The following is a 24,323-nucleotide window of genomic DNA, read 5'->3' as shown; positions in this document are numbered from 1 at the left end:
GGTCAGTGCAGTTGTCCAGTCTAGTTTTTATCATCCGAGGCTAATTAGCAAAATCTCGCTTTATCTTCCTCATAATCACCTTGAACGGGTCATTCGTGTTTTATCTTTTCTAGACTGGACTACTGCAACCCCCTTCATCGTGTAATTGACCAGTCTCTCCTCTGCCATCTCCAGCTGGTCCAAAACGCTGCCTCCCTATTAACAGGGACTAGACAATATGGGCACATAACCCCAAAATTGCTGTAAAATTATTTTAGAATTGTTTATAAAAGTTTACTCTTGGTTTTTAAATGTTTAAATGGTCTGGCACCTCCTCATCTTTCTGAGCTCCTACATAGTTGTCATCCTGGCAGAGCTCTGAGAACTGAAGATCTCTACAATGGTGGTTCCAAGGACTTGACCTGTGACTAGAGGAGACAGAGCCTTTCAGCCACAGCTTCTAAACTCTAGAATGATCTCCCTGTTTCTGTGAGGTCTGCCAGAGCTCATTGTTTTACACTGGCTTTTAATTCTTATTGATCATTAATAAGCATGATCAGTAGGCCAGTCCTTGCACTGTTTTTTACCCTTTGTTGTTTATGTTAAAAGTGCTTTTGAAATAAAGTTTTGATTGTTGAATTTATGTAATATACGAGTTTCACTTTCTGAAATAAGTAACAAATAATGAACTTTTTTACAATCTATCTTATCTATTTTTTTAGATATATAGTCAATATTAGAATACTTTAGAAAACTTTATTTCAGTAACTCAGTTCACAAAGTGAAACATATAGATTATTTACACACAGACTGATGTTTTCAAGTCTTTATTTCTGTTAATTATGATTTTAATGAAAACATGACATTTGTGATTATAATATTACATCAGACCAATAAAAACATTTTTAATACAGACATGTAGAAAGAATGTTTAATACCTGCTTAAAGGTTGTTGTTTTAAAAAGATACTTTTAATCTGACAATTGTGCCTTATTGGAACGCACTGTTTAATTTATGAAATATGAATTTAAATGGTAGCATTTTTTTGGACATTTTATGCAAGATAAAAAAAAACATGTTTCTTCATTTTAAGTAAATTAATTTAATTCCCATTGTCTACAGTGGATTCTCAGCACAATCTAAAAACACCATGTTTGAGCTTTCAAAGAGGGCAAATTAATCCAAATCTTTTCTTTCGGATCGCTTTTTATATGATTGGTTCCATCTCCTGGTTCCTGTTCTTCTGCAGCAGAGATAGGAGCTGAGGTAGCACAGCTTTTCGCCCACCTAAGCTAATATCATCATGCATTATGTACTGCTCTGATTGTACCTCGTGTTAATGTGTGCGTGAGAAACAGAAGGAAATGGTCATAGTTTAATGTATCCCACAAACACAGCTCATATTGCTCTCTTTTCCTCCTCTTCCTCCTTGTGTGTACATGCAGGGCCTTTCTCGGTGACTTTAATCCAGACTGAAAGCCCAGAGGAAGCGGCTTATTTCAGAAGCAACTAATGGTCTGTCAGCTGTTGCGTCTGTGTGCTAATGTCAGATCCATTGTTGATTTCCAGTTTGATCTTGGTTTGAATTGAAATATCCTCCACTTGCTCAATTGTTACTCTGTTTGAACTGCAAGGCCTTTATACCAACAAAGCACCTTAGATCAAAAGTAGGTGCCTGCACAAGCAAACTTTTCCTTTTCCTGTTATATTTGCAAGCTGAAATAATAAAATCGGCAGGCACCTGAGCGTCTTTACCGTATCCCTGTCTCTGTGTGTGTGCAGCTGTCTGGGCTGTGATGTGTTTTTGAGGAGCGCTGTCCTGCAGACCACACCTTAAAGCACAAAAAAGATCTAAAAGAAGCAGGTTTCTCTAGAAGAGCCTTTCGAATTTTCAGACCATCATCATTCTGTTTGGGGTTTGTAGAGCAACGTTCTGAGCCACACCCCTGTGTAACAACATTGTGAAGCAATCTGAAATGCATGGGCAGGAGGCATGGGGATTTGGTAGCTTTTTCAGCTCTTCCCATTTAATGATGGATGCTATTAGTTTTAGGTTTAGGAGGAAAAAGAGAGACCTGAATGTGGTTTGAGGTATGGCTGCTGGATCCAAAAGTCAACTTCTCTGGGCTTCTTCTCTGGCTTCTGAAATTTAAGGTTGTGCTGTGTAGTATGAATAAAAATGTTTACCTGCTGCTAAATTCATAAAATCTGAATGAACAGGTGAAACTTTAAATGGATTAAAATCATCCTTTCTGCTCTGAGACAGGGCTCCTTGTGAACTGGAAAGGCTGACACCCTGCTGATCAGACAGCTAACAGAGTCCAGTGCAAGGACTGGGCAGGCAGCACAGTTCTTTGCATCTTACAATAGGTAATGTTCACTCCAATTGTTTTTATGCTGCAACCACAAACTTCAATGTATTTCATAGGGATTTTATGTGCCAGACATAATTGTAGAAAGAATGGATACTTGGTTTTTAAAATATGAAACATCTTCCATGCATTTGTATTCAGCACCTCTGAATCATTACCTTTTAGCTGCAATTACACCTTCCTGTCTTTTTTGTGGATATCTCTAGCAGCTTTTTGTTGGATGGAGAGCATCTGTTAACATTTGATCTAAACCATTCTACTGTAGTTCTCTCTGTGCGTTTCGGGTCGTTGTCTTGCTGGACGATGAACCTCTGCCCCAGTCTCAATTGTTTGGCAGCCTCTGACGGGTTTCCATCTTGCCCTCACCTATGACCAGCTCTCCTGTCCATTCTGATAAAAGGCTTCCCCACAGCATAATGCTTCCACCACTGTTTCATGGTGGAGAAGGTGTGTTCAGGGTGATGCATAGTTACAGTGCATTGTGAAAGTATTCGGCCCTCTTGAACTATTCAACCTTTTGCCACATTTCAGGCTTCAGACATAAAGATATAAAATTCAAATTTTTTGTGAAGAATCATCAACAAGTGGGACACAATCGTAAAGTGGAATGAAATTTATTGGACATGTGAAACTTTTTTAACAAATAAAAAACTGAAAAGTGGGACGTGCAATATTATTCGGCCCCTTTACTTTCAGTGCAGCAAACTCACTCCAGAAGTTCAGTGAGGATCTCTGAATGATCCAATGTTGTCCCAAATGACTGATGATGATAAATAGAATCCACTTGTGTGTAATCAAGTCTCTGTATAAATGCACCTGCTCTGTGATAGTCTCAGGGTTCTGTTCAAAGAGCAGAGAGCATCATGAAGACCAAGGAACACACCAGGCAGGTCCGAGATACTGTTGTGGAGAAGTTTAAAGCCGGATTTGGATACAAAAAGATTTCCCAAGCTTTAAACATCCCAAGGAGCACTGTGCAAGCAATCATATTGAAATGGAAGGAGTATCAGACCACTGCAAATCTACCAAGACCCGGCCGTCCCTCTAAACTTTCATCTCGAACAAGGAGAAGACTGATCAGAGATGCAGCCAAGAGGCCCATGATCACTCTGGATGAACTGCAGAGATCTACAGCTGAGGTGGGAGAGTCTGTCCATAGAACAACAATCAGTCGTACACTGTACAAATCTGGCCTTTATGGAAGAGTGGCAAGAAGAAAGCCATTTCTCAAAGATATCCATAAAAAGTCTCGTTTAAAGTTTGCCACAAGCCACCTGGGAGACACACCAAACATGTGGAAGAAGGTGCTCTGGTCCGATAAAACCAAAATCAAACTGTTTGGCCACAATGCAAAACGATATGTTTGACGTAAAAGCAACACAGCTCATCACCCTGAACACACCATCCCCACTGTCAAACATGGTGGTGGCAGCATCATGGTTTGGGCCTGCTTTTCGTCAGCAGGGACAGGGAAGATGGTCAAAATTGATGGGAAGATGGATGGGGCCAAATACAGGACCATTCTAGAAGAAAACCTGTTAGAGTCTGCAAGAGACCTGAGACTGGGACGGAGATTTATCTTCCAACAAGACAATGATCCAAAACATAAAGCCAAATCTACAATGGAATGGTTCACAAATAAACGTATCCAGGTGTTGGAATGGCCAAGTCAAAGTCCAGACCTGAATCCAATCGAGAATCTGTGGAAAGAGCTGAAGACTGCTGTTCATGAACTCTCTCCATCCAACCTCACTGAGCTCCAGCTGTTTTGCAAGGAAAAATGGGCAAGAATTTCAGTCTCTCAATGTGAAAACTGATAGAGACAAACCCCAAGCGACTTGCAACTGTAACTGCAGCAAAGGGTGGCGCTACAAAGTATTAACGCAAGAGGGCCAAATAATATTGCACGCCCCACTTTTCAGTTTTTTATTTGTTAAAAACGTTTGACACATCTGATAAATTTCATTCCACTTCATGATTGTGTCCCATTTGTTGTTGATTCTTCACAAAACATTTTAATTTTATATCTTTATGTTTGAAACCTGAAATGTGTCAAGAGGTTGAAAAGTTCAAGGGGGCCGAGTACTTTAGCAAGGCACTGTAGTTTCCGCCACACAGAGCCTTTTGCATGTCAGCCTAAAAGTTCCGTTCTGGGTCTTATTTAAGGGTATTAGGGTGTAAACAGGGTTGAACACATATGCTTGTAACACTTATTAGCTTTTTATTTGTAAAGAATTTGAAATCCATCAATAATTTTGCTTCCACTTCACAATTATACACTGTTTGTGTTGGCCTATATAATGAAATCCCATTTAACTACATTGAAGTTTGTTGATTTAATGGGGCAAAACGTGGAAAGGTTCAATACTTTTACTAGGCACTATATACTGAGTCCTCACTTAAGCACACTGAGAATGTGTGCATGCACTGGACTGGTGAGATGACTCATTCAGAAATCGCATCATCCCTTTCTTTTAACGTTGAACGTCTTTGTTCTTTCTTTTTTTCTCTTTCTTTCTTTCTTTCTTTCTTTCTTAGGGTTTGACTGAAAGTTGATGTCAGACGTCTGAACCTATCCACTCCAAAGTCCATCTGGGAGTTGCAGTAGTCTCTGCAAGCTCCCCTCTTCTCTCCATTTTCTATTGTGTGCTTGTTGTGTTGTGCTCGTGTTTTTCTCCAGCTGCATCTTGAAGAATCAACATTCACACAAAAAGTATTCATCGTACATCCATTCATAGCTTGTACCATTGGAGAGTGAAGACTGTAGGAAACTCTGGGAACAGGGGATGAATAATGTAAACCTTACAGAAGCGTTCCCATGGCTCGAGTTTCAACTATCCAAAACTCAGAAAACAGAAACTCCTTTATCCAGTTCTTGCATTTTGGTGTCTTGGGTTTTTGAAAATTGAACACAATGGTGGGAGAAAAACCCGAACAGGGAGGAGCAATCATGGAGGATCACTGATTTATTGATGTAAACTGAAGGTTTTGGAAAACTTCAATCTCGAAAAAGATTTTTTTTAAATTGGTGATAGTTTGACACCAGCAAAATTAATTTTACACGTGCAATAATGTCTTTAAAAAAGATGCTATTAAAGACTTAACCTCGACAGTACCTTTTAATAGATGTTACGATTCTGATGGCATTGACATTAAGTTAATTTAAGATGATTTTTAAAATCAATTTGTAGATGCAGGGTTAGGTATGTAATGAATTGTGATGGTTCCTCTAATAATCCCCAGTTGTCAGAATTAAACAAAAACAGACCATAATCTCAGATTAAGGGGTGTGTGCATATGTTTCATATCTGTGGTACACACATCCCTGTTCCTGTTGAGACAAACTAGAACACCTCCTCTTTAAATACATTATGCTGGATTTTTACATTGACTATAGTTTGACTTTTCTCACAAAACTGAGTAAAACATGAAGTATTTTTCTTGTGGTGCCCCTTCGCATTATTTCCAACAGACCTTATACTGAGCTTCACTGCAGCTATGATATTTTATTCCAGAGGCTTAGTGTTTATAACACTAGGAACAGACAGACAATGGCTTGGAGCCCTGAAATACCATAATTTATTGACCTTTTTGAGGAGAAACAGGGACATCCTCATATTTTAGATACAGCTACAATCCCATCAATAGTAGTCAGATTCCAAAACAATGTAAATGACAAAAAGGCCATTAGAAAAATCCAATATTTCTAATGAAAAGGTATTTCAGGCACCAGCAAATCACAACTATTTATAATGTAGTTCGGTGGGATTATTTTTGTTAAAAGAACGTTACAAAAAGCCATGTTTGCAGTTTGCCATAAGCCCTAGAGGGGACACAGCAGAAATGTGGAAAAAGGTGCTCTTGTCAACAGGGTATTATAAGCAACTTTCTTATTTGCTAAAACACCATGTGTGGTGGAAAACTAACACTGCTCATCGTACCAAACATAATCTCCACAATGAAACATTGTAAGGGCAGCATAACGCTGTGAGGAGGATTTTCTTCAACAGATACAGGACACAACCATAAAACACATTCATGTATGAATACTGTTACAAGCCAATCCGTATGCACTCCTAGCCAAAATCAAAAGTCGAATTATCTAATGGTATCAACCCCTGACTGTACCTGTATAGCTAAAACAAATAGCCAAAAAAAAAAAAAGACTGGAACTGTGAATTGCATGATTTCACTGTAAATCACAGAATCAAAAAAACTACCCTTGGGTATGGTCTTATACCACCCATGTATTCCATAGACTAGCAATAAAATAAAATAAATAAACCAAAATACTCCTTTGATTCACAAAAAATGTATAGCAATTTCTTGTTTTTTCTTAGAGAACAACTCAACAAAAAGTAGATTTCTTCCCAATCCCACATATGCAAATTAGAATTGGTTTTGAGAAGAGGGGGATATTATCCAAGACTGATTCTCATTTACTTTTACTATTTATCTTTCATGTAAAGTTGTTAAAAACAAATTGTCAATTATCTCATGTATGTGAGTATCTTCACCTAGAGGGAAACAATGAATACAGCATTTTGAAGGAAATTCAAAACCAGGGAATGAAGAAAAATGTAAATAAAAATTCTATTGCAATAGTAGTTTTTTTTAAACTGCCTTCTGAATTGGAGTCAATGGCAAGAATGCTCGACTCTCTATTTAGTTTAAAAGACATTGGAAAGATTTACAGAAAACAATAATGAAATAAGGAAATTCTTACCTTTTTGTTTTTGCACGATATCAAAGTTGTCCACACCAAATAATGTCCAGTGCCCTCCGGGTTGAGAATATTAGCACAAAAAAAGCAGGTAAAGGGGGACCTGAGCCTGTGTTTTACCCCGGGCCATAATATGATATAACCCACCCCTGTTATCCTTTAGCATCCAGACTCTGAGTGGGCGGAGCTCCCTGGACTCTCTCCCTCTGGAGACCTCGAGCTCGAGCCTAGTCTCATTTTGACGTCACTCCTGTTTTGCATAACCACCAGTGTGTCGAGGCTTTGATTGGATTTCATCCACATCTCGGTGTCTTTTCTATCTGTGCAGTCTACGCTTCTCCGTTGTTCTGCAGCTGGACGCTTCGTCACTGCCCCCTCCTCCCTACTACCACCACCACCTCCTCCCCACTCGGATCCATCCTTCAAGAAGGAGAACTGCCTGCCGTCGTTCAAACGTGGAGGGTAGCGCACGCGGGACGCTCGCATCAGGGCGCGCGGGTCCATTGTTTGTTTGGTGAAATTTGCCGCGTTTTGTCGACTTATTTGTCCAGGACAGGTTCTGAGCTGCTTTCATCTTCAAGGGTGCCGAAGAGCTGCGTCGGCGGTCAGAAGGTAATTTAGTAATTACTTGTTATTTATTTAAGTCACGTCTTTGTACATCATCTTTTCTGTGTTCATTCCTAAAAGTACATAAATGAACATTGTGTTTAAAGAGACTGTGCTTATTTTTGTTACTCTCAGGCGGCGTTTGTTTTAAATCCAGAGGTGTCTTTAGTAGAGTCGCCGGTTTGTATCTTGACGTGATAATGGGTGTACCGTTTAGCAGCACGGCAGGGTTCGGCTGGGCCGTGGTTGTAGTAGCTTTTCTTCTCCCGAAAAGGCAGTCGTGTTTGTGTCCGGCGGTGGAAGAGTCGGCTGGGGCGGTCTGGAGTTGCATTGCGTTCAATTTATTGTCTAATCTCATGTGCTTCACCCAGCAGGCTACCTTTTCGCATTATTGCTATTGTTCGGTCAGGCTGGATCGTCCCTTTTGCTAAACTGGGAGGGGAGGTTCGGCCTTTTTGTTTCCAGAAACAAATGGTGTTATTAAAGCCCCACTTGAGGCCCTAAAAAGCCTTAATAACTCCTCCAAAACTGGCCTCCTGGGGCCCTGATGGGGTCTGTGCCAAAATTGAATCCCTCTCCCTCAGGTACCTGCTTTTAAAAATACTTTAATTTTTAAATTGTTTTTCCTTAATTAGGAAATAAATGCCCTATATTGCTCACCCGCTAGTAAAGCTGTACAGGAGAAATGTACCTTCCTTGTGATTTACCTCTAAGATCAAATCTCTGTTTTCATATTTTCACCCCTGCTCATCCAGTGATCTCATCGTTCACTACAGGTCAGAGACTGTCTATCGGAGTGCAAATCTCAGTGATGGAGAGATACTGCTTATCATACTGGTTTGGCTCACAGTCTGCATTACATAATCACTGTGTTTTGGACATGGTTGGGTGTGGTTGGCAGGGTTTAAATGTGAAGAGCAGCAGTTCTCCCAGGGCTTTAGGGAAGTATTTGACAGAAGGACCCTCAACGGGGCGTTGGATTTTTTTCTTAACCTAAAATCCTGCTCATCATCAGGGTGTGAACTGGATCCTCTTTGTGCTTATTCTGATTGCTTGGCCAACCTCCAAAGGCATATTGCCATCTCACTTGTACTGTGTACTATTTAAAAGTGAAGGCCCTTCCTGGATGTGAAGTGCTTAGGGATATCATACTCTCAAGCCACACATTAAACCAATATAAATAACTTGTATCACTGTTTTAAAGTAATAAGTGTGTAGATTCTAACGCACTGAAGAGACTTCAGAATGTGAACGGTTTTATTTTGAATATCTAATCAGGACCAGCTGTGAGTTATATTACTGCATCACAACTTTCCCTCTCTGCGCCTCTGTTTCCATTTTCCTCTTCCTGATGCCACAGCAAAGCAGGACGGCTCAAATAGATCTTTTCATCTCAGTACATCCTCTGAACTTTACAATTCTCAAAAAATTAGTTTACTAGCAAGAAATGAAAAATAAAAGGTGATAATTAAGTCATTCCTTTGACTTTTTTAATGTAGCACTTTTTGAAATTAAGGACTATCTGTAAATTATGTACCTCCTAAAGGATTTGATCGAAGGTTTGTGTTCATTTATTTTGAATGCCAAGTTAATTGCAGGTAAACTGAATTTTTGGCCTTAATATAGGACTGTATGTCAGGAGAATGTGAAATTGTGATGACGATATCCGTTACAATGAACCCATACTGCTCTTTCTTAACTATTTTTCAATGCCCCCAACAGTGTCTGTAGGTTTTACTATCTCAGCCATTAAAAAAATATACATCAAGTTTGGGTCTGAAGGACAGTTGGACTCCATCAAACTGGTAAAATGTGTTATTGATGGGCATAGTGTGAATGCAAGACACTTGAAATAAAGCATTCGACCAAATACTGCATCCAAGTAGACCTTTGCAGTTGCCACATTGGACACACCTGTGCAGCACTAACATAATAACATTTACTTTTTTTTTTAAAGGTTTTGAATTCCTGGTGGTATTCCTTGGCCAAATTGAATTTCTTTTAGAACATTTTTTGTAGCCTTCCTGCCATGATAGGTGGTTATTTATATTTGAGCAGAAACGATGTCGCACTGTGTGTGATGATGACTTGGACTTGAGCGTATTTTACTAATATTTTAAAACAAAAAGGATCACAGTCTTTAGCATCTAATTCTATGTTAAAACTGCATGATTATCCTGACCAAAGATGGTCTGTGACAAATTTCAACAGTGTCAGAAACTTTCTGGGAAAATTTAGTGTAACTGCTGCTGCAAACAACTTCCAGTTCTTGTCCTATTTGTCCTAGCCATGAGCTGTCCTACCACTGCCTCCAGTCCCTACTCTTCCTCTCCTCCTCTTCAGTGCCCAGTACTGAGTGCATTGGTGCCCATAACTTCAGGTCCATTTCTAGTTGGTCTCGTTGTCTTAGTCAGGTCTGTATCAGGTGATTTTATATTTTTTTTTTTGTAGCAACAAGTCATGCAGTGACATCTTCCATTGTACAACATGACATTGGCCATCATTAAGATTTTATGATGTGTACCTAGCTAGCATGGAGTGACATACACCACATGATTTTTTTTTTTTTAGAAAACTGCAGTGTGTGCTAGGCTTTATATTAGGAATTCGCATGGCTAGCATTGCTTAAAAGACAAGCTTATTGTGCATTCCCTAAAGAATACTGTGGAGCCTCTTAAGGTATATGAAGGAGAAATAAAAAACTTCTTGCGCACACCAGATAATGTCTTCAATTCATTGTGTATCTCGGAGTATTTCGGGCTACTGTGTAAATACCTGATCTATTTCTGCTACATTTCAACCCTTACCTAGAAGTCCCGAGGTCTATTCCGGCAAAAGGTACACGTGAAAGTATCTGGTGCACAAGATAAGTTTTTTTGTTTTTTTTTTCTCCCTCAGTGTCCTTTCAGGGATCTGCAGAATACAGATCTTTCCCGATTTAAATATAAAAAGCTGACAGCATTTCCAAAATCGTCCTGTATTGACAGACGAAAGCTCAAATAATAAAAATGACAACTTTCACGTACTCATTTTAGCTTTCTTTCAGCCTTCCTCTTGTCTCCTGAAAATCTTGCTCTCTCCAAGCCTGAATGCACCACTGACAAGTCTGAACTCGTAGAAAAGACAATTTTCTTTTAAGTTTAGGTTTATCACAACTTTGTAGGTCTTCTGACATTTTTAAATGTCTCACTGATGCAGAAAAGGACTAACGTTGGGTTTTCCTCCCTCAATAACACCTTCCACATCCAAGAGTGTTGTTACCATGACCTGGCAGTGCCTGGTCATGGTAGCACAGTATGGATATTTTAGCTTCTTACTGGCCCGTCACTGTTTGGAGTTGATCATGCTAAAAATCTTGGGAATTCCATTCACCAGCCAGTTTCACAGTGCATTGCCCTTTTTTTTTTTTTTTTTAACAGTAAAAATATATTTTAACATTCAGTGTTAGTGCTGCCATTATATTTGCACAAAGTATCCAAAATGCCAGGTCTCTGGTTAAGGTGCATATAGCACAGATGTCCTCGAATGTTAATTGTTTGCTTACTACAGTACGCTGTATCTTTTTGCTCACACAATGTACCGTTTTCTGCTGATGCTAATCAGTTGGATATTCTCTCCATGACAACACTAGGAAGGGGAATTCTTGTTAACTGCCTTGTTGGGTGCTTTTGTACAATGGGTGTGAGGCACAAGTTATGCAAGTCCAGCATGTTTCACATATGCCAGTTTGTCTCAGTGAGACACACAGAAACTTGCTAGTAGGTGGCATTAATTTCAATATCAGAATGCTCTGTCCAAATAAAGTCCGATTGGAACCTTTTGGTGAATTTCTCAAAAGGAATCATAGGGAATATAACTGTATTAATTGTAGTGTATATTTTTGTTTGCATGTTTTAAATGCTGAAAATGACAAATAAGACAAAACTCAAATTTCTTGGAGCCCTTAATCTCCTTTTCACTTGTGATGATCAGTTAAAAAAATATCAAAGCACCTGCATGGAGAGTACTATTGTTCTTGCACACTAGAAAGCATTTGCATATGTTTGGATGTTTGCTGGCAACACCCTTTACTTTGTCAGTTCCAGTCCCCCACCTGTGGAAACTGAAAAGAAACTCTCACCTGCCTTACTGAATCATTCTAGAACACATTTAGGGGTAAAAATGCATCGTTGCTAACCTTTTGAAAGTTAGCTCAGGCTTTGTTTTTTCAGCTGTGGGATGGAGGAATGACACGCTGCTGCAACTCCCATCACTGTGGTTTACAGATGAGCACTTGCTATTAGAGTAAAGTGATGGCTGCTAGCATTGCAGTTTTAGGGACCCAGTCTGTCTGAGACTGAAACTGGAATCAGGACACTGTAATAATTTAAAGGGTAATTTAACCCATTAAAAGCCCATCTGTTTAATTTTAGTTCTCTGGAAACTCATTGTTTCAAAGACATCTTGCCTTTTTCCTGCTTCTAGTACTGTTGTTCTAAGTGATTTATTTGGGCGTGGCTGTGCATGCAGGCAAGGTGTGGAATCGCTGGCCATCTGGCCTCTGCTCACCCTGCCCAGTCAGTGGGTTGGTAACTGATCTGGCCCAGAGGCTATCCAGTATTGGATTGACTTACTACCAGTTTGTTTATTGTGAAGTGGCTATTGCACAGGAGAGTGAGCAGGCACTGTCCTTCTTTTAATACAGGGAAATAAGACCCAATTTTATAAAAAAGAAATTGCCAGTCCAGGATTTTTGGGTGTAGGTTTTTTGTGCCAGCTGCTCCTTCATTCTTTTTGTACCAGTTAATCCACTCATCACCCACCCCCACACCTCTCAGAACTATGCCTGAGGGTGGATCTATAGTACAAAGCCAGACAATAGAGCTGCTGGACTACCCCTACCCCTTTCTGATACTTAATTTATGTACAATATTTTTGCATGCTAGTAATTAGAACTTTTTTATGGATTTTTTTTAAAGGTGATCTAAAAATGCAATTGCTGATGTTCACTCCTTAAGTCGGCTGTCAGCTTGCTATGCTGCCAGCATTGTGTGTTTGATTATTGAAAGCATTGCCAGGTTTAGAACAGATTGCAACCCATTTCTCTGTTGCCTTTTGAGGCCACTGTGCTGTCAGTAGCCTGGGTTACATGCTGTTTTGACAGCATGTTGGCTTAGTCTGTTTAACTCATAGCTTCACACAACCACCTGCTCTTAATGGCCTTAATGAGAGGCTTACATTCACTCAACACATAGTTGTCTTGTATAGATTTGATTAGAATAATCTTCACACCAAGCTTGTCTTTAGCAGCTTGTACACCTGGCAGTGGAACAATTGAGACAAATGGGGCAGACCCTTTTTAACGTCTTTGTACAAGTATTCGTGCCCCTTGAACTTTTCCACGTTTTCTAATCCACTTTTAGATTTTAACATGCTACAACAACAAAATTATATTTTTAGTTGAATCTTATAACCAACACACAGTGCAGTATTGTTACAGGTGTGAACATTTATGAAAATGTATCCATGTGGCATGCATGTCTTGCTGGAAGGTGAACGCCTACTTTAGTCAAGTTTAGGCCCTGTGCACACGGCGATGATTGAAAACGGGATTGTCATCTACAGACTGTTTTACTGCAAGCTCCGTGTGATTCCGGGCACGGTCCTTGTGGTGTAGGGGTTAAGCGCACGACCCCATATAGAGGCTATAGTCCTCGAAGCAGCCGTCGCAGGTTCGAGTCCCGGACCTGGCGGCCGAATGTCTCCCCCTCTCTTTGCCCCTCCTTCCTGTCTGCCTACTGTCAAAAATAAAGGCCTCTACTGCTGAAAAAATTCTTTAAAATAAAACTGTGTAATTCCCCTACCACACCACTAGTTGGCTGTATGTTCTTTGAAACTCGACATGTAAAAACACTTCCTGTTAAAAAAAAAAACAGGTTAAAAAAATGAGCACTTTGTTGGAGAACTGTTGTATTCAAAGGAGTCAGCAGCACATGTAAGCTCTCTGCAATCCGCCATGGTTGTTACTTCCCCCATACAGTGAGATTCTGTTTTTCCTTACACTGGAACCCGTTAAATTGTCCCGTTTCACCAGAAAGCATTGTCACGTGCCCAGTGCCTTAGTTTTCCGCCACATAGCGTGGCTAGAGCTCTTTCTTCCACATGTTTGCTGTGTCCTCTACATGGTTTGTGGTGTTCTTCATGCTACTTTTCCATAAGGGCCAGATTTGGTTTTCCGACTTAATAGTTTTCAACAGATTTTCCTACCTGAGCTGTGGGTCATTGCACCTCTTCCAGAGTGATACACTTCTCCTTGACCTGTCTGCTGTGCTCCTTGGTCTTCATGATTTTGTTTGTTCTCTAAAAAGAACTCTGAGGCCTTCACAGAACAGCTGGATTTAGTCAGGTGGACTTTATTAAGTGACTTCTGAAGGCTCTGTATTTTTTTTTTAGGGATATCAGAGTTGAGTGGGATTAAGATAAATGCAGTTTTCAGGTTTTTTTTTTTCCTTTTTGTAAAAAGGTTTGAAACTAATGTATCTTTTTTTTTTTTTCCACTTCCCAGTTGTGCACTGCCTTGTGTGGTTGTAACCTGACAGTTTATGTAATGATGCAGGAGCATATCCCAAATAATGCAATCTGTGCATGTTTTAGGTTTGTGTGATACATCAGTTTAAAACAAAAAATGCATCCTGTTTTTGTTATCTACTAAAAGTACTTCTTGGCTTTAAGGAGATGCCCCAAAACTCTTAATATACTACAGTATTTAGAAAGGTACCGTTGAACTGTGTATCCACAAAGCCCACAGCTCAGATGTGCTCTTCTTCTCCTGTCAGGATGCTTTTGAGACGAATGTGATTGTTGGTTCGTTCCAACAGTGGTTTGCGTTTCCTCTCCTTCGCTCTCCTCCTCCATCCATCTTTGTGTGTGAACTAAGCACTCGTAATGATACAACAGAACCGACACCACTTCCTTGTATGGCGTGTCTTGAGAGGGAGGAATCTACGCACAGCTTCTCATTTCTTGGACTTAGTTTACTGACTGGTTACTCGAACCAGCATGAATTTGCTTTAAGAGTCTTCCCTGAAAGCTGGCTCTGAGATTCTGAAGGATAGAAGCAAGCCTTTTTCTGCATCCTGTGTTGTTGAGGTTTGTCTACAGGGATGGGGAAAACCCATTCCTTTCTGGAGCACACTCAAATGTTGTTTTGGTCTTATTCCAGCACATAACTTTACCACCCGCTTCCTGTTGGCTCTTTTAAGCACATAACAGTCGAAATGAAACCCTTTTACTGGAATTTACAGTTGGACTGAATTTACAGCAGATGAAAGTGTTGTTTTTGACTTTCTCATACTGCATCCATATCATCTTGTAACTTTAAAAGTTGTGAGCATGTTCATCTTCATCAGACTAGTTGGTTGTAGTGTCGGAAGGTGTGGTTCTGTAAGGGTGTAAAGATCAGCCATCTATGCTGGTGGAATTGAAAGAATGAAGGAAGTGGAAGGCCACTAAACTCCACTGTTCTGTTTTTGTCTTTAAATTACATTTCCATGGCAGTTCTTCTTTCATCCAATACATCATCTCATTCATAGGCTCCTCAGCATACTGCTCGTCATCCACAAACACAGCACTCATATTTGTAGGTCTCCGTCTGACCTCTCCATGATTAATTTCACTGCACACATGCGTGAGCCAGATGTCACTGCTTTAGGATTCCCGAGGAGAGAGGCAGAGCTGGAATGTTGGTGGGTCAGATCTGCACTTGATACTACTGATGCTGAACACTTGCAGCAGTCTTCTTCAAGCAGTTGCTGCAATAACTTCAATCCTCAAAAAAAAAAAAAAAAAACATCTACAGCACTAATTAAAGCCAGTTAGTTCTGGATGGCAGATGTGTGACCATTATAGAAGTGTCTGTGTTTGAGGACAAGTAGTTTCAAATTGGAAAACTTTACTGGTGATAAAACTGTCATGCTATATGGGCTAATGAGTAACCACACCCAGTTGTGTCGGTATGTAGATTTAAAGTGCCTCTGACACGCTTTTCCCACAAATGCAGAAATTGAAAGAAAACCACATATTGAAGGAATTGGGCCGTAATTGACAATAAATAATATTAGCATTAAAGACACAATAAAAGACAGTTGTGACCCAAAATAAACAAATTCTGCAAGTCCAAAGTCGCCTGGAAATGACGTCAAAGGGGAAGTTTCTGGTCATTCATTGTGTGAGCGTTAATGATAAACTGTACAGGTAGAAGCCAAGTTGCGTGTAAAACAGCGTTAATAGGGTGAAGCGGTGCATTGCTGGTGGTGGCAGCAATACTACAACAGCAGCCGTTAGTCTGCACTACTTCCAGAAGTGAAGAGGATCAGAGCTGCCTGGATCAGAGCTGGAAAATTGAGGAGGGACAGATGGGCTGGTCCCATCAAGCACCGCCAGCTGTGAATTGAAAGGTTTCTTGTTCAAAGCAGTTTGCTCAAAAGTCCTCCGATCACAAGAGAAATGATGTCAGAGGTCAGGATATCTGAGAGATGAAGTAGAATGTTGAAGCAGATGCTATAACTAACAGCTGCTAATGAAGACACGTGTGTGTGTGTATTTATTGATGTAGAGAGATCTTATCTGTCTTTAGTGAATTATTTTGAAAATCCTGGTTTTGTGCATGTTCTGTTTCCTGGGGGTGCGGTATGAATAATAGATATTGACTACAGCCGTGCTCCGGCATCTGGCAAAAATAGACTCTGGTCAACGTCCACACGTCGCAGCACTTGTGCTCTGCCAACTGATGAAAGCTGACTTTGTTCTCCTGACTCTGCTGCATGTCTCTAATATTTCTTTAGATATATTTCAGCCACCATCACAGATTCTTCGCTGCGGTCTGTGTTGTTGGCAGGGGCTCCTTTTTAAGACATTGACGTCATAAAGGAACACAAGAACATCGCCAAGGAGTCTGGAAATGCCTCTTTAGTGAAATTTATTACCATATTTCTTGACAACTGCTCATTTTAGTGGCACAAATTTACTTTTTAAAAATTTATGAATGTTTCCTATTCATAAATTTAATTGAGTTTATCATGAAAATTCGATGTCACAGGCACTTTAAAGTTTATTTCTGAAACAAATTCAGTTTTTGAGTTTCTTTGGAAGCCTCCATTGTTTCCAACACCAAAAACAGAACATTAAGAGCTAACAGCTAAAGCAAATCTTGCTTCTCTTGGTTAGTATAGAGTTTAATCTTAACCTTCACCAAAATATTAAGTCAGATGTGACCGTAGCCTTGCTGAAATGCTGTGTTTGGATTTTTAGCTTGTGATTCTTGGTTCACCTATAGCCCTGTTTCAGCAACGTCTCTGTGGCTGACTGCATGAAAACATATCTCTACTCTCAGCTTGATTATGAGTTGTTTTAATTTGCTGTTATCCACATTTTCACAATTTATCACTAAAGGCTGAAAGAGCAGGAAGCTCACATCTTGGGTATAATTTAAGTAATTTCTTTTAAAAGCAGGTAAGAAACAGCTGATAGCAGACGGCTCAATTTTGATGTCTGTAAAGTTGGATATGGAAAAGCCAAAACTAAGGTCAGAAAAGGTGATATGACCTGTATATACCATAGTTGACACTGTTGGAGAACTATTTTGAAACTTTAAGAGAGCTGTTTATATATGGCCTCTAGTCCAAAAAGAAGTGCAAAGGGGGTTGATCAGTTTCTCCAAAAAAGTTATGCAATGGATAATCCTCATATATTGTTAACATAGTTCTACTTTGTTTGTGTCAGTTAGGGCTGCACAGCATATCACCACTGCAGTATCATTGAGTGAGCTATTAACATTGCAAATGACTGACTAGATCATCCAACAATCATTGCACTTCAAAGTGTTATGAGTCCATGGAATAATAAACCTGGAGTTTCTTGTTGTGCAGCCCTAGTGTGGGTTCAGAGGTCTCCAACGTATTCAGTTGCAGAACTTTATCTTTGTTTAGTCCATCGGTTAATTTGCAACCCTGTTTCCAGATTTGCCAGCACGATAGAACATTGCAGCTGAGCTCTGAAATAAGAATCTCACATTTTTTTTAAATGGCTATTGACTTTGTCTCACTGATTGCATTTGTTGACATTTAAGGCCCACCCATTGCAGCCCTATTGTCCACTTCCATCTGCTGTTTGTTGTGACAGCAGATGGCGCCGCAGATGGTCGCCTCGGCGTGTTGGTGCGCATTGTTTTGTTTTGTTTTTTGCTTTAAAACGGTCTTCTGTGATGGTACCCGGAGCTCTCTCACCAGAGAAGAACTCATGAACATCAGGGCTACTACACCAGAGGAGTTATTTCCAACTTTTCTACCTACTGCTCTGGAATATTTGGACATTCTGGTCAAAGGTTCCGCTCACCTTTGTTCACGCGGTGAAACGCCGGAAGAGAGGGAAACGGGCTGGGGTGCTGGTACGTCTTCGCCAGCGTGGACTACGAACACCGTTACCTGGAATATTTCTCTCTAACGTGCGCTCACTTCCCAACAAAATGGAGGAACTACAACTGTTGTTGGGGAAAAACAGGGACTTTTATTCATCGGCAGTTTTGTGCTTCACGGAGACGTGGCTGTGTGGATTAATACCGGACTCTGCGCTGCAGCTGGCAGGATTCCAGCTCTACAGAGCGGACAGAGACACGGAACTCTCCGGCAAAGAGAAAGGTGGAGGAATCTGTTTTTACCTCAACAGTGGTTGGTGCAACGACGTGACAGTGATTCAGCTGCACTGTTCTCCAGACCTGGAAGCCTTCATCATAAACTGTAAGCCTTTCTATTCCCCCCGTGAGTTTGCTTCGTTCATCCTGGTCGGTGTTTACATCCCGCCGCAAGCTAACGTGCAGGTCGCACAGCGCATGCTCGCCGACCAGATACTGAGTGTGGAGCGGACCAACCCGGACTCCTTAGTAATCGTCGCTGGTGACTTTAACAAAGGTAATCTGACCCACGAACTTCCCAAATACAGACAGTTTATAAAATGTCCGACCAGAGAGGACAACATTCTGGATCACTGTTACACCACCATCAGAGACGCTTATCACGCCGTCCCACGTGCTGCACTGGGCCAATCCGACCACATCATGGTCCACCTGATTCCTGCATACAGGCAGAAACTAAAGCTCTGCAAACCTGTTGTGAGGACGACAAGGAAGTGGAGCAGTGAGGCTGTGGAGAATCTCCAGGCGTGTTTAGGCTGTACAGACTGGGATGTGTTCAGGACTACTACCAACAGTCTGGAGGAGTACACAGAGGCTGTGACTTCCTACATCAGCTTCTGTGAGGACAGCTGTGTACCATCATGCACCAGGGTGAGTTACAACAACGACAAACCCTGGTTCACAGCTAAACTCAGAAGGTTAAGACTGGATAAGGAAGAGGCCTTCAGGAGTGGGGACAAAGACATATACAGAGAGGCGAAGTACAAGTTTGGCAAGGCAGTGAAAGAGGCCAAACGACTGTACTCTGAGAAGCTCCAAAACCAGTTCTCAGCCAACGACTCTGCGTCTGTCTGGAAAGGGCTCAAGCAAATCACCAATTACAAGCCGAAAGCCCCCCACTCCATCAACGACCGACGCCTCGCCAACGACCTGAACGAGTTCTACTGCCGCTTTGAAAGACAAAGGGACAGTCCTGCAACCATCTCCCACGACGCCCCCCAACAGCTGCAGCCACAATCCACCACCCCCATCTCTCCAACCTCAAGAGGGGCCTTGGCACCTCCAACCCCCACCCTGAAGTTCCCCCCCACCAGCCCCCTACCCACGCCGAGGACGGCTCTTTCCATCCAGGAGAGGGACGTCAACAAACTCTTCAGGAGACAGAACCCCCGGAAAGCTGCTGGTCCGGATTCTGTCTCACCAGCCAGCCTGAAGCACTGCGCTGATCAGCTGTCTCCAGTATTCACAGACATTTTTAACACCTCACTGGAGACATGTCATGTGCCAGCCTGCTTCAAGTCCTCCACCATCGTCCCTGTTCCCAAGAAGCCAAGGACCACAGGGCTTCATGACTTCAGACCCGTCGCCCTGACCTCTGTGGTGATGAAGTCCTTTGAGCGCCTTGTGCTCTCACACCTAAAAGACATCACCGACCCCCTCCTGGACCCCCTGCAGTTTGCCTACAGAGCCAACAGGTCTGTAGATGATGCAGTCAACCTAGCCCTTCACTTCATCCTCCGGCACCTGGACTCCACAGGAACCTATGCCAGGATGCTGTTTGTGGATTTCAGCTCTGCCTTCAACACCATCGTCCCAGCTCTGCTCCAGGAGAAGCTCTCCCAGCTGAGTGTGCCCGACTCCACCTGCAGGTGGATCACTGACTTCCTGTCTGACAGGAAGCAGCGCGTGAGGCTGGGGAAGCACGTCTCTGACTCCCTGACCATCAGCACCGGTTCCCCCCAAGGCTGTGTTCTCTCTCCTCTGCTCTTCTCCCTGTACACCAACAGCTGCACCTCCAGTCACCAGTCTGTCAAGCTTCTGAAGTTTGCGGACGACACCACCCTGATCGGACTCATCTCTGATGGTGACGAGTCCGCGTACAGATGGGAAGTGGACCATCTGTTGGACTGGTGCAGCCAGAACAGCCTTGAGCTCAACGCTCTAAAGACAGTGGAGATGGTTGTGGACTTCAGGCAGAACCCAGCCCCACCTGCCCCCATCACCCTCTGTGACTCCACAATTGACACTGTGGAATCTTTCCGCTTCCTGGGAACCATCATCTCCCAGGATCTCAAGTGGGAGCCAAACATCAGCTCCCTCATCAAGAAAGCCCAGCAGAGGATGTTCTTCCTGCGGCAGCTGAAGAAATTCAACCTGCCAAAGACTATGATGGTGCACTTCTACACAGCCATCATTGAGTCCATCCTCACCTCCTCCATCACCATCTGGTACGCCGCTGCTACAGCCAAGGATAAGGGCAGGCTGCAGCGTGTCATTCGGTCTGCTGAGAAGGTGATTGGCTGCAGTCTACTGTCGCTCCAGGAACTGTACACCTCCAGGACCCTGAAGCGGGCAGGGAAGATTCTGGCTGATCCCTCCCACCCTGGTCACAGACTCTTTGAGACTCTCCCCTCTGGCAGGAGGCTGCGGTCCATCCGGACCAAAACCTCACGCCACAAGAACAGTTTTTTCCCATCTGCCACCAGCCTGGTTAACAAAGCCCGGAAACCACCCTGACATTCCCCCTTTCCCCCACACCCCCCCTTTTTTTGCTGACAGGACACCTGTAACTCTATGCGTTACATTAACGCTCAGCTTGGACTCCTGCTTACTTGCACTGCTTTACTTGCACAATGATCACCTGCACTGTTGTATTGCTCTTGCATCTTATACTGCTCTATATTTACTCTCACTCACTTAAAACTGTGCACTTATATTTATATTATATTGTAGATATGTTTGTACTGTTTAACTTGTACTGTATTGCACCGACTATGCCAAAACAAATTCCTTGTATGTCCAAAAACGTACTTGGCAATAAAGCTTTTCTGATTCTGATTCTGATCTGATATAGGTCCACAGATGAAATTAAGTTCTAACCTTGGTATCAACAAACTCCTCTTCCTCTCGCTGTCTGCGCAGTGCATTCCTAACTCCTCCACAGCTTAATCTCTGCCTGTAGTAAACACAGTATTAAAACTGACCCATTTTATCAAACGCACGAAGCCGTACCTTAACATACAGAGGAAGTCCTGGCAGACTCGACTAAACTGCATGCAGAAGGTTGTAAAATTTAAAGACACAGTAGGCAATTAATCTATTAAAGATGGATTGCAAATTCCACAAACAGCTCTCTGTCTATCCAGACAAATTTCCTTTGACAATTTTATAATGTAATCTAAATACAAGCTGTCTGCCAAACAGGTTGTTTATTATTCCCAGCCTGTGCGATTCTGTGAAAAATTTGTTTGCCTGAATATAAATACTGTTTGAAGGTGATAGAATTTGAAGCAAATGCTGAGTCAGTTGAGCTCAGCTTATTTGTTAACTAAAGAACAGATTTAAGACAAAGTAAATGAAACAGTCATGAGGTGACTATGGTATAGCTATGGCAAAGCTTTGCTTGAATAAACTGTTAGGAAATGTATATTATGACCTGTACATTTTTCACCACAGCTTTCTCCGATCCACTTTCATTTCAACCTTCCTCCTAATGTTGTTCCTGTCTTTCTGCTCAACCAATATAAGAAATCATAGGATTACTTTGTAACTAGCATCTGCACCTTTTCAACAAATGGAAATGCTAATTGGACACTTTATGCATATTTTCCAGAAGTTCAGCCTGTTTACTTTCAGCACAGAAACCACCGCTGTTTCCTTTCTTTCCATATTCTGTAAGGTGCTTACAGCTGTTTTTGTCTTTGAAAAAACAAAACAAAATGCCAAGCTGGTATTTTTTTATTTTACAATGTATGTTCATTGAGTATTATTATACATTATTTTAAGATGAAATGTTGGAGTGTCACAGTGGGTGAGTTGGTAAATTCAGTCATTTGCTGGCCACTTCTGCTGCTCACATCCTGTATTTTCAGTCACCCCCACATTCCACTGAGACCCCATGACCATATATGGGCTTTCCTTTGGTTTCTTTGGCTGTTCCTCATTGCAGCATGGTTCAGAGCAGTATTTTATAGAGTTAAATATTATTTGGATGGCTTAAAGATAATTTTCAATCTTCTCTCTATAGGGCACTAAAGTAGAAGAGCAATTGGCCAGGTGTGACCCTCCACACTAAACGTACCAACCTACGAAGGGGATGAAGCCGGATGGAGCTACTATGGAGACCCGAGAGCCCGGTGACACTGCTGCATTAGCAGAGCACTCCTCTCAGGAAAACATAACTGAGGAAGCCCAGCCTCAACCCGAAGCAGTACCTGCGGCTACTCAAAAGGCCAATGGCAGACCTGTAACGGTGAACCCCAAAGTCAAATCCAAAGCAGGTGGAAGTAAAATCCAATCAACATCCTCCACTGGTGTTGGCGGATCCAACTCGCGGCCAGGAACTGCTTCACACCGCACAGAGAAGGATGTTAAATCTTCCTCTGCTGGGCCTGTGGGCAAGAAAACCGCTGGAGCTACATCAAAAACGTCTGCTGCAGGTGTTGCACCTAAACGACCAGTGGGTGTAACTGCAGTTTCATCCACAGCTAAGAACCAAACAACAAGAGCTCTTGACAAAAGGCCTGTAGGACCTGTCAAGACTACTTCTTTACCTGATGCAACAGTAACCAATGGTACCAAACCAAGAGCAACCATTGCCACCACTAAGAGACCAGCAGCTGATGCTGCTAATGGAGCTAGACCAAAAACCACAAGTGAGTCTTCTAAAAACCTGTAAAATAAAATCAAAGCTTTGTGATACAATCATTGCTTCATTCCCTTTTTTGTTTTTTCTATGTGTAGCTGCTACTAACAGACTCGTCACTTCAACTGCTCCAAAAACCATTACATCATCCACAACAAGACCTGCCGGTCCAGCCACATCAAAAACATCAAGGTATGTTTCCTACTTTCTAAGCTAGATGAGCTGACAAGCTTACAGGCCTACTAGTCTACAGAACAGGTTTTAAATTATTAGTGGCTATCCATGCCTTAGGTCTTCCTTACAAGATGTTCATATTCTAAACTTGATGAATGTTTTGTCTTAATGGACATCTGCTGGGGTCTTTGGATCATTACTGAGTCAGATTCTCTCAAAGTGCACGAGTCACATTAGCAGGAATGACTTGAGACGGAAAGCCTTAACAAAGCGTGTGAAACCAAACAACCAGTGCTTTGTTCCAAATAACCTCCCAACCCCTCTGGCAGAGACCAGACCTACCTCCCCAGGGCAGAGAGCTGTTGACTTGGATCATAATTCCCATCATCGTGGGCCAATAGTTTGGACGGAATGCTGTGGTTAAACAGAACTTGTCCAGTGGGCTCGTCTTGGTTTCCTTTCCTGTGTAGTCTTTTAGAAGACAGTTGTCTGCTGTTGTTTTTGTGAAGTGAGTTATTTTTGAAAAATCACAGGAAAGTTAAAGTATACTTTTTTTTTTGTTTTTTTCATCTGCATGTTTTGTCTAATTAATGTGGGCCATTATGTTGCATTGTAAATGTAATTTATAATGCATTCATCCAGTGCCTTTCCACAGGATGTAATGTTCTGTGCTGAGACTTGATTAAATTCTGCCTCCACTCTTTCCTCTAAGGAGTCTCTGGATAGTGTTCTAGCCGGCGCTGCATTATTATCTGGGGCAGCACAGGGTCACTTGATTCCTATTTTCCTTCAAGCCATGGCTTTCTTTTAAATTGCTCATTGTGCGCCCCTCAACACTTTCTAATATTCGTATTATGTAAAGTAGATGACTGTGGTGAGGAACACTAAGTGCCTATTTGGACAGGAGACATTAAAGGAAAAGATTCTGAAATGTTCGGGCCAAGTTGTTTGTTCACTCAAACAGCTGCAGTAATCCTTAGAAATGATGCCATGAGTCTCTTACCTGATATCAGACAGAAATGCGCGATATATTTATTTCGAATTTACTGTACATGCATGTTCATGCATGTATTACCTGAAGAATGGAGATCCTGTCTTCAGCTCTGATTCTCTCCAAAGTTTGCAAACTGTTCCAAACCCAGCATATAGCTGAACAGA

The 24,323-nt window shown here is 41.7% G+C and overlaps 1 protein-coding gene and 1 long non-coding RNA gene across 2 annotated transcripts in view; one reads left to right on the top strand and one right to left on the bottom strand.

The window, feature by feature from the left end:
- Window positions 1–7,211, bottom strand: part of LOC124868570 — a 69,562-nt gene extending 62,351 nt beyond the window's left edge. The window contains exon 1 of the long non-coding RNA XR_007038342.1: window positions 7,078–7,211. This is a non-coding gene — a long non-coding RNA (uncharacterized LOC124868570). The remainder of the gene's footprint in view (window positions 1–7,077) is intronic.
- Window positions 7,212–7,414: 203 nt separating this feature from the next.
- The window catches only part of si:ch211-214c7.4 (protein piccolo), a 37,626-nt gene continuing 20,717 nt past the window's right edge, over window positions 7,415–24,323 (top strand). Inside the window, exons 1-3 of the mRNA XM_047365974.1 lie at window positions 7,415–7,686; window positions 22,374–23,001; window positions 23,090–23,183. Of these exons, the coding sequence (XP_047221930.1) occupies window positions 22,443–23,001; window positions 23,090–23,183 (653 nt within the window). The 5' untranslated portion in view covers window positions 7,415–7,686; window positions 22,374–22,442. The remainder of the gene's footprint in view (window positions 7,687–22,373; window positions 23,002–23,089; window positions 23,184–24,323) is intronic.

This window comes from Girardinichthys multiradiatus, chromosome 5, assembly GCF_021462225.1.
Source record: "Girardinichthys multiradiatus isolate DD_20200921_A chromosome 5, DD_fGirMul_XY1, whole genome shotgun sequence".
Lineage (NCBI taxonomy): Eukaryota > Metazoa > Chordata > Actinopteri > Cyprinodontiformes > Goodeidae > Girardinichthys > Girardinichthys multiradiatus.
This window is presented reverse-complemented; position numbering and strand designations above follow the sequence as displayed.